The sequence below is a fragment of the Perna viridis genome, chromosome 5 (genome assembly GCF_037379345.1).
Source record: "Perna viridis isolate PV_CMFRI_1.1 ecotype Kerala chromosome 5, ASM3737934v1, whole genome shotgun sequence".
Taxonomy (NCBI): Eukaryota; Metazoa; Mollusca; class Bivalvia; order Mytilida; family Mytilidae; genus Perna; species Perna viridis.
Genome location: NC_142449.1, coordinates 20,731,550 through 20,742,414, shown reverse-complemented (window position 1 = coordinate 20,742,414; position 10,865 = coordinate 20,731,550). Strand labels below are relative to the sequence as shown.

At 31.7% G+C, this 10,865-nt stretch overlaps 1 protein-coding gene across 2 annotated transcripts in view; it reads left to right on the top strand.

The window, feature by feature from the left end:
* Nucleotides 1-3,038: 3,038 nt before the first annotated feature.
* LOC148616455 (uncharacterized) overlaps nt 3,039-10,865 on the top strand; it is a 35,185-nt gene continuing 27,358 nt past the window's right edge. The window contains exons 1-4 of one of the 2 annotated variants that reach the window (XM_088583509.1): nt 3,039-3,102; nt 4,003-4,205; nt 8,118-8,350; nt 9,257-10,152. In XM_088583509.1, the coding sequence (XP_088439635.1) occupies nt 8,160-8,350; nt 9,257-10,152 (1,087 nt within the window). In that variant the 5' untranslated portion in view covers nt 3,039-3,102; nt 4,003-4,205; nt 8,118-8,159. Of the gene's footprint in view, nt 3,103-4,002; nt 7,218-8,117; nt 8,351-9,256; nt 10,153-10,865 lie in introns of both variants that reach the window. The other variant, XM_088583508.1, reaches the window with a different exon arrangement.

Below are 10,865 nucleotides of genomic sequence, written 5' to 3'. Positions count from 1 at the left end.
CCAGAATATCCCCTCCTAGAGTTACAAATCCAACCCAGTCTGTGAAAAAAAAGAAATAAACCGAAACCAAACAAAAACAATAGAAACAAATGTATTGTATAATGTAGTATAGTGTATTGTCTTTTTGTGTATTTTTGTTTGTTTGGTCGATGATGTTATCAATATCCTTAGAACTGTATGGTCGTACCTAATTACTTTTGATTTCGTTTTGCATGTTTTTTATATGTACAGAAGTTTTCCAGTCGTTCCGGCCTAAGTCGTTCCGGCCTCGGTCTTTCCGGCCCCAAGTCGATCCGGCCTCATTTTAAAAGTCTTTCAGTCCCCAAAATAAAAATATTTAATTTCACCAATTAGTCAATGAATTTAGATCAATTATTTGAGATTTTACCGAAGTCACATATTTTTTATAAAGATTAGTCAACAAATGTGTATTCATAATGTTTCCGTCAAGAACCATAGACATTGTTTTTGTAATGTTTTATCACATTATTTCATAATTAAGAGCATTAATAAAGATTAAGAGAGTAATCAGATGTAGTGATTAATTAGTTACTTATGCACTGCTAATTATAAATGATTTAATTAATAAATTGATGATTAAAGAATGTATCAAAAATTGATTGGCGGTAATAATTTTTGATGATTTAATTGATTGGCGGTAATTATTTTTGATAATTTAATTGATTGACGGTAATAGTTTTTGATGATACATTTTGATTGGATTATGTCTTTGATGGTAAATTTCACTTGTTTTTACAATTAGTTTTTATAAAAACATATGCCCAAGCTGAGAAAAAAAATATTGAATATAACACGTTTTATACCATATGCTACTACAATTACATATATGACAACTCATTATAAGCAATCTCAAGAGTTGCGAGAATGATGTCCATACTAGTCAATTGACTACATTATTCTTACAAGTATTATCATGAAATATTTATCAAAAAAGAGAGGTGTATTGTACTGTGCTTTTATAGACCTTTCCAAAGCGTTCGATTGTATTAATAGATCAAAACTGTTTTATTTATTGATAAATAAGAATTTACATGGACATATGATAAGACTTTTACAAAATATATATAGAACTGTTAAAGCAAGGGTTAAAAGTACAATTGGTTTAAGCAATAGTTTCAGTTGTAATACTGATGTGAGGCAAGGTTGTGTTTTGAGACCTTGGCTGTTTGCGATGTACATTAACGAACTCGCTAGTGAGATGGAGTCAAATGGTGGTAATGGAATATTTATTCATAAAGACTTTCATGATTTAATGTTGTTACTCTTTGCAGACGACCTTGTGCTTATAGCCGATACGTGTATTGATCTCCAGAGACGTTTGAACTGTCTAGCATCATATTGTGATAAATGGAACATGACTATAAACATGGACAAGTCTAATATAGTTGTATTTAAAAATGGAGGTGTTCTGTCAAAAAATGAAAAGTGGTATTATAAAGATGAACTTCTCAAAGTTGTAAGCTATTATAAATATCTCGGAATCGTGTTCTCAAATCGTCTTAAAGGACCGTTTGCTGTAGAACTTTAACTAACCAATGTGAGAAGGCTTTAAATATTATTAAACATTGCTTATGTAAGCTTAATTGTAAAGATATGAACATTGGATTTAAACTGTCTGATTCTATGGCTGCCCCAATATTATACTATGGTGCAGAAATATGGGGTTTGGACAAAGTAAATGACATTGAAGCAGTACAGAATAAATTCTGTAAATGGTTATTAGGAATTGGTATGAAAACGAACAAAAATATAGCTAGGGGTGAATGTGGTCGTTACGAACTTTTCACAAATTATCTGTGCAGACCTATAAAGTACTTTTTACATTTACAACGACTTGAATCCAACCAATTGCCTCAATTGTGTTATAAAATGATTTATGAAGCAAACAGTCATGGGCGTAAAAACTGGTGTACAAAAATACAAACTGTATTATTTATGTATGGTTTTTGGTGAAGTATGGGAAAATCAAAGTGTAGAAAATGAAGTATTATTTTTTGAGATTTTTAAACAGAGGCTTAAAGGTGTATGTTTGCAGAATTGGTCAGAATATTTATAAAATTCCTCTAGATGTGAGTTTTATACAAAAGTTAAAGATGGAATATATGTAAATGAAAACATTCGAAAGTTGTCTTATAATCTACATTGGTATATATATTCTATTTTATGTTCAAATCATAAACTTGCCATAGGAAAAGGTAGACATGAAAACAAACCACGTGAAAATAGGCTTTGCCAATTATGTAATTATCAAGTGGTAGAAGATGAATATCATTTTGTTTTAATATGTCCAATGCTAGCTGATATTCGAAAATGTTTTTTACCTTCTTGGTGTCAAAACCATGTGTGTACAGAGAAACTTGTGACTTTGTTCAAGTCAAAAGATGTGAACATTTTAAGAAATCTCGCAATTTATATAAAAAAGGCATTGTTAGTTCGAGAAGAAATGCCGTCAATTTGAAAATATTTGTCAATTTGATATTTTGTATGATGTTTTTAATTTTTTTTAATTTTTTTTTTGCAAACATAAATATTGTTATGTGTAATGTCTGTGTGAGCTTATAAAGCTATTGTATAATATGTTGTGTTAAATATTGTTCAAATGATGTAGTTGGCATAAATTACTAATTACTTATTGTAAATTGGTACCGTGGGCTTATCTATAATAGATATCAGAAAAAAACTTGCTTTAATACCAGTGCTATATATAACATTGTGATATCATGCTAAATTGTTATCTGTATTGTTAAACTTATAATAAATATGAAAAATCTTGCCTTGTTTATTAATCATGGAGTTTCCAATGCTGGTAAAATATATTGAAATTTATGCGGAAGTATGGGTTCATATTCAAAGGCTTTAAGTTTTCCTTGGTGTAAGTTTTTCTGTTGTTGTATTCAGTTCTTTCATGATAATTCAACATCGTCTTGTTTCCAAATGATACATATATATACAATAAAAAACTGGGGCCGGAACGACTTTGGGCCGGAACGACTTTGGGCCGGACAGGTTTGGGGCCGGAACGACTTGCATCCGTACAGAATGGCGGTATTTATGAACGTTGATGCCAAATCTAAAAAAAATGTATGAAGCCTTCATATTTAGGTGAAACAGTAAAATCGGAGATACAAACCTCACACTAGGGACCCAGTTCTTCTTCGTTTGTTATATTATATATCTTTTAATTCCAACTCGAGGCACTTTCAGTTTCACAAAGTTGAAAGCATGCACAATTTCTTATTAAAAGCGGTCGACTATCAGTGGTGCTGGTTTTTTATCTGTGTGGGGGAGGGGGACACTATAAAAAGGGGGTAGACTATCAATGGTGCTTTTTGCATTCTTTGTAGGGGAACACTATCAAAAGCCTGAAAAGGGGGTCGACTATCAGTTGCCATTATTAGCCATCTCTTAATATTGTTCCTCAAATACATGCACAATGTACATCCACATTGATCCTTGCTTGGTGAGGGAACTTCCATTTTTGCACCATTTTTAATGAGCAGTAAACAAAAGTGAAGTGAGTATCTTTATGATGAGGTGGTTCAAATTTTAGTGTCAAACCCTGATGATAAACTATGTATTAATGAATGTTTTCACCAAATATGAAGTTGTTTCTTACCAAAATTATGACCAGAAAGTGACCAAAAATTTGAAAAAATTGTATGTACTATCATCTTAAGAAGTAATGCCATTAAGATGGTCAGAAAACCCCAACAAATGAATATTACTTCTAAACAAAAGTGTGTTTCCTTAAAGTATTTGGAAATATTGTTTTTGTATTTATGATATGCTTTTCCCCCCTGGACCTGCTGTAATTTTGCCTACACTTCAATTTGTCCTCAGCTACGCGCCTGCTTTCTTGTAACACCAGTTGATACTAGAAATTTGGAAAATATTCATTTGAACTGAAGTGTTCACAAATAATTTTTCTCCTAAAAATTATGCTTTTAGTTTGCTTACTATTTTATTTATTCGTTTTTACAGACACAACATACATGATACTGTAAAGAATATAAGCATTTTAATATGCCTCCACGTCGCTTGAGAACAAACAGACCTGAGCTTTCTGATGCAGAAGATGAACCTGACAAAAGCACCAGAATATCCCCTCCTAGAGTTACAAATCCAACCCAGTCTGTGAAAAAAAAGAAATAAACCGAAACCAAACAAAAACAATAGAAACAAGTGTATTGTATAATGTAGTATAGTGTATTGTCTTTTTGTGTATTTTTGTTTGTTTGGTCGATGATGTTATCAATATCCTTAGAACTGTATGGTCGTACCTAATTACTTTTGATTTCGTTTTGCATGTTTTTTATATGTACAGAAGTTTTCCAGTCGTTCCGGCCTAAGTCGTTCCGGCCTCGGTCTTTCCGGCCCCAAGTCGATCCGGCCTCATTTTAAAAGTCTTTCCGTCCCCAAAATAAAAATATTTAATTTCACCAATTAGTCAATGAATTTAGATCAATTATTTGAGATTTTACCGAAGTCACATATTTTTTATAAAGATTAGTCAACAAATGTGTATTCATAATGTTTCCGTCAAGAACCATAGACATTGTTTTTGTAATGTTTTATCACATTATTTCATAATTAAGAGCATTAATAAAGATTAAGAGAGTAATCAGATGTAGTGATTAATTAGTTACTTATGCACTGCTAATTATAAATGATTTAATTAATAAATTGATGATTAAAGAATGTATCAAAAATTGATTGGCGGTAATAATTTTTGATGATTTAATTGATTGGCGGTAATTATTTTTGATAATTTAATTGATTGACGGTAATAGTTTTTGATGATACATTTTGATTGGATTATGTCTTTGATGGTAAATTTCACTTGTTTTTACAATTAGTTTTTATAAAAACATATGCCCAAGCTGAGAAAAAAAATATTGAATATAACACGTTTTATACCATATGCTACTACAATTACATATATGACAACTCATTATAAGCAATCTCAAGAGTTGCGAGAATGATGTCCATACTAGTCAATTGACTACATTATTCTTACAAGTATTATCATGAAATATTTATCAAAAAAGAGAGGTGTATTGTACTGTGCTTTTATAGACCTTTCCAAAGCGTTCGATTGTATTAATAGATCAAAACTGTTTTATTTATTGATAAATAAGAATTTACATGGACATATGATAAGACTTTTACAAAATATATATAGAACTGTTAAAGCAAGGGTTAAAAGTACAATTGGTTTAAGCAATAGTTTCAGTTGTAATACTGATGTGAGGCAAGGTTGTGTTTTGAGACCTTGGCTGTTTGCGATGTACATTAACGAACTCGCTAGTGAGATGGAGTCAAATGGTGGTAATGGAATATTTATTCATAAAGACTTTCATGATTTAATGTTGTTACTCTTTGCAGACGACCTTGTGCTTATAGCCGATACGTGTATTGATCTCCAGAGACGTTTGAACTGTCTAGCATCATATTGTGATAAATGGAACATGACTATAAACATGGACAAGTCTAATATAGTTGTATTTAAAAATGGAGGTGTTCTGTCAAAAAATGAAAAGTGGTATTATAAAGATGAACTTCTCAAAGTTGTAAGCTATTATAAATATCTCGGAATCGTGTTCTCAAATCGTCTTAAAGGACCGTTTGCTGTAGAACTTTAACTAACCAATGTGAGAAGGCTTTAAATATTATTAAACATTGCTTATGTAAGCTTAATTGTAAAGATATGAACATTGGATTTAAACTGTCTGATTCTGTGGCTGCCCCAATATTATACTATGGTGCAGAAATATGGGGTTTGGACAAAGTAAATGACATTGAAGCAGTACAGAATAAATTCTGTAAATGGTTATTAGGAATTGGTATGAAAACGAACAAAAATATAGCTAGGGGTGAATGTGGTCGTTACGAACTTTTCACAAATTATCTGTGCAGACCTATAAAGTACTTTTTACATTTACAACGACTTGAATCCAACCAATTGCCTCAATTGTGTTATAAAATGATTTATGAAGCAAACAGTCATGGGCGTAAAAACTGGTGTACAAAAATACAAACTGTATTATTTATGTATGGTTTTTGGTGAAGTATGGGAAAATCAAAGTGTAGAAAATGAAGTATTATTTTTTGAGATTTTTAAACAGAGGCTTAAAGGTGTATGTTTGCAGAATTGGTCAGAATATTTATAAAATTCCTCTAGATGTGAGTTTTATACAAAAGTTAAAGATGGAATATATGTAAATGAAAACATTCGAAAGTTGTCTTATAATCTACATTGGTATATATATTCTATTTTATGTTCAAATCATAAACTTGCCATAGGAAAAGGTAGACATGAAAACAAACCACGTGAAAATAGGCTTTGCCAATTATGTAATTATCAAGTGGTAGAAGATGAATATCATTTTGTTTTAATATGTCCAATGCTAGCTGATATTCGAAAATGTTTTTTACCTTCTTGGTGTCAAAACCATGTGTGTACAGAGAAACTTGTGACTTTGTTCAAGTCAAAAGATGTGAACATTTTAAGAAATCTCGCAATTTATATAAAAAAGGCATTGTTAGTTCGAGAAGAAATGCCGTCAATTTGAAAATATTTGTCAATTTGATATTTTGTATGATGTTTTTAATTTTTTTTAATTTTTTTTTTTGCAAACATAAATATTGTTATGTGTAATGTCTGTGTGAGCTTATAAAGCTATTGTATAATATGTTGTGTTAAATATTGTTCAAATGATGTAGTTGGCATAAATTACTAATTACTTATTGTAAATTGGTACCGTGGGCTTATCTATAATAGATATCAGAAAAAAACTTGCTTTAATACCAGTGCTATATATAACATTGTGATATCATGCTAAATTGTTATCTGTATTGTTAAACTTATAATAAATATGAAAAATCTTGCCTTGTTTATTAATCATGGAGTTTCCAATGCTGGTAAAATATATTGAAATTTATGCGGAAGTATGGGTTCATATTCAAAGGCTTTAAGTTTTCCTTGGTGTAAGTTTTTCTGTTGTTGTATTCAGTTCTTTCATGATAATTCAACATCGTCTTGTTTCCAAATGATACATATATATACAATAAAAAACTGGGGCCGGAACGACTTTGGGCCGGAACGACTTTGGGCCGGACAGGTTTGGGGCCGGAACGACTTGCATCCGTACAGAATGGCGGTATTTATGAACGTTGATGCCAAATCTAAAAAAAATGTATGAAGCCTTCATATTTAGGTGAAACAGTAAAATCGGAGATACAAACCTCACACTAGGGACCCAGTTCTTCTTCGTTTGTTATATTATATATCTTTTAATTCCAACTCGAGGCACTTTCAGTTTCACAAAGTTGAAAGCATGCACAATTTCTTATTAAAAGCGGTCGACTATCAGTGGTGCTGGTTTTTTATCTGTGTGGGGGAGGGGGACACTATAAAAAGGGGGTAGACTATCAATGGTGCTTTTTGCATTCTTTGTAGGGGAACACTATCAAAAGCCTGAAAAGGGGGTCGACTATCAGTTGCCATTATTAGCCATCTCTTAATATTGTTCCTCAAATACATGCACAATGTACATCCACATTGACCCTTGCTTGGTGAGGGAACTTCCATTTTTGCACCATTTTTAATGAGCAGTAAACAAAAGTGAAGTGAGTATCTTTATGATGAGGTGGTTAAAATTTTAGTGTCAAACCCTGATGATAAACTATGTATTAATGAATGTTTTCACCAAATATGAAGTTGTTTCTTACCAAAATTATGACCAGAAAGTGACCAAAAATTTGAAAAAATTGTATGTACTATCATCTTAAGAAGTAATGCCATTAAGATGGTCAGAAAACCCCAACAAATGAATATTACTTCTAAACAAAAGTGTGTTTCCTTAAAGTATTTGGAAATATTGTTTTTGTATTTATGATATGCTTTTCCCCCCTGGACCTGCTGTAATTTTGCCTACACTTCAATTTGTCCTCAGCTACGCGCCTGCTTTCTTGTAACACCAGTTGATACTAGAAATTTGGAAAATATTCATTTGAACTGAAGTGTTCACAAATAATTTTTCTCCTAAAAATTATGCTTTTAGTTTGCTTACTATTTTATTTATTCGTTTTTACAGACACAACATACATGATACTGTAAAGAATATAAGCATTTTAATATGCCTCCACGTCACTTGAGAACAAACAGACCTGAGCTTTCTGATGCAGAAGATGAACCTGACAAAAGCACCAGAATATCCCCTCCTAGAGTTACAAATCCAACCCAGTCTGTGAATATACAGCAGTTTAAGAAAGACTATCTAACAAAAAAGAATTTTTTAATTCTTATGGTTTCAGTAGGGTTTTTGGGGTAAGTTTTCATGCAATTGCAAAACTGTTTCCTTTTTGATATTACATGTATATGGTTGTCATGCAAAAATATGATCAATCTTGATGCTATAACATTTTAAATTATGACCTCGCTCAAGGATAGGGTGGTATATAATATTGGAATCACTTTGTCCATTTGTCAAAATTTTTGTCTGAAAAATCTTGGCTTCCACTGGACAGATTGATTAGGTCCTACATTACATTAACTTTCACCAGTCATTATTCAGTTCATGAATAGTTAGGACGCTTACCCTACCGGTGCACCTGGTCCATGCTCCCAGTTTTTAGTGGAGTCTGAGTTGCTCATTTGCTTTTGTTACTTTGTATGTATGATTTTAGTTACTTTATGTTCTTTGTTGTGTATCTCTGTTTTCCATGTCTGGTCTTTGTCCCTGGATTACATTCTTTTGATTACCGCTGTAACTTTGGTTCCCTTGATTACTCTTTCAAGTTATCAGGACCAAGAAATTTCAGGTACTCTTCTTTCAGCATAACATTGACTTTTCTATGCACTCAACTGGATTGTAGTTTGTATCTGCATCTGGGAATCTAACCATCTACAAAATGTAATAATAGTGTAGATTATTATTGGTTAATGTCGAATTTTATATTTTGAAGTTATTTAATTACTTACATTCTGTGTCACACATTTCATTTTTATAGCTGTGTCATATCGATTATTAAGATGATTCTCTCCCCAATTGTTAACGGTTCAGCTGTAACAAACTAAACCCTACCAAGCGTTTTGAGCCTAATCTAGAGGAAAAATCTTTTTCTTGTTTGTGCTCACTTCTCCCATTTGTCTTTGACCCAGGGAAGATTTTCAGAAACATTTAAAAAGGTGAGTAAAAAATAATTTACTGTTTCTTCAACTAATTTTTTTCAGTTTGGTTATTCTCTGCTGGTTGTGGTACATGTACTATGTTTTATCAGAATTTGATGATAAACTTAGTCATTTAGAAGAAAGTTTGCAGGATTATAAAAAGGAAACTGATGAAAGACTGAAAGTTTTGATTGGCAACGTCAGCATTAAACATATTTCCAAAGAAATTGAAGGTCTTAATGAAAGAATTGATAACATTTCAACAAGTCTACAGATAATTACAAATGAAATTGTGGCCATTGAGAATACACTTAATCTGTGGACACAAAATTTTACAAAGGCGGAAGATTTTTTATTGCAAATAAAAGAGAATACTATTTTAGTGCAAGAATCAGTATTAAAAAGTGCAAAAGAAGCTGAACATTTCAAGGTTACAGTAGATACAATTTTAAAGAAAGAAGAAAAAATGGAAGCTTACAAAATCTCCCTCCGTGATAAAGAGGAATACTTGAACTATTATCTAAGATTGGAAGAAAATCAGGCAAATGTTTCAGGAGAGTTAATCAAGTTAGAAAGAAGACATAAAGAAATGGTAAAAAAATTAGATGATATGAATACCTCTGCCACAGAAATTAAAAATAATTTCTCTGGTAATCTTACAAAATTAAAAGATCTGTCACTTAGTTTGAAAACACAGTTTTCATCTTTGTTTAATGATACAAGTTCAGAATCCAAAAGTATGCTAGAAAGTGTTAAATCGGAGAAGTCATCAGCATTAGATATGGTTAAAGAACTATCTCTTACAACTAGTCAACATAATACAACAGTGTTTGAAGTGAAGGAAAAGTTGGATGGCTTACAGTCAACTCTTACATCTTGTATTGAACATGTAGCTGATGTTACAAAGACTCTATTTGAAGACAAAGAAACTGATGCTATATCAGATATGGAAACTGTTTGTAAGTATTTGATTCTTAGATGTGTTAGCTTGGGATTTAAAAAAAAATAATATAAGAGATCAAGAATTATCCTACCATTTTTTTTTAGTGCCTAATGTCTGCCCAAGAATTATAATCAGCTTATTGTAAGTTTTTTCCAAGGCCAAAGTTAAAAATATGTTTGTTTCTTATTGCCCTGACCAGGTCAAAGGCCAGGTGAGCTATTGCCATCACTTGGCATCTGTTGTTATTTTCATCGTCGTTAACAATTATACAAAACTCTTCTCCTCTGATACTACTTGACCAATTAGAACCAAACTTAATATAATATGAATGTTCCTTGGTGTATCCTGCATAGAATTGATGTGGGGATTTTTGATTTGTTGAAAAACATGGAAGCTGTATTTAGAAATAGAACATAGGGGACAGACAATGTTTTTTTTGCATATATCTCAAAAACCGTTAGGTTTAGCCAAATTCTGACTTGGTTAAAGTGTTCAGCATGATAAGATCTATTTGAGGTTAAATTTTGGTTTTAATCCTTTAAGCCATGTTTGAGTTATTGCCCTTTTCCAACAATTTTTGCTATTTTTCATGTTATTTCTTTAAAAAATCTTCTCCTCTGACACTACTTGACAACGTGAAACCAGACTTGGTATTTAATGTTTCTTGAAGTATCCTGCATAGAACTGATGTGGGGACTTTTGATCTGTCGAAAAAAAAAACATGTTGGA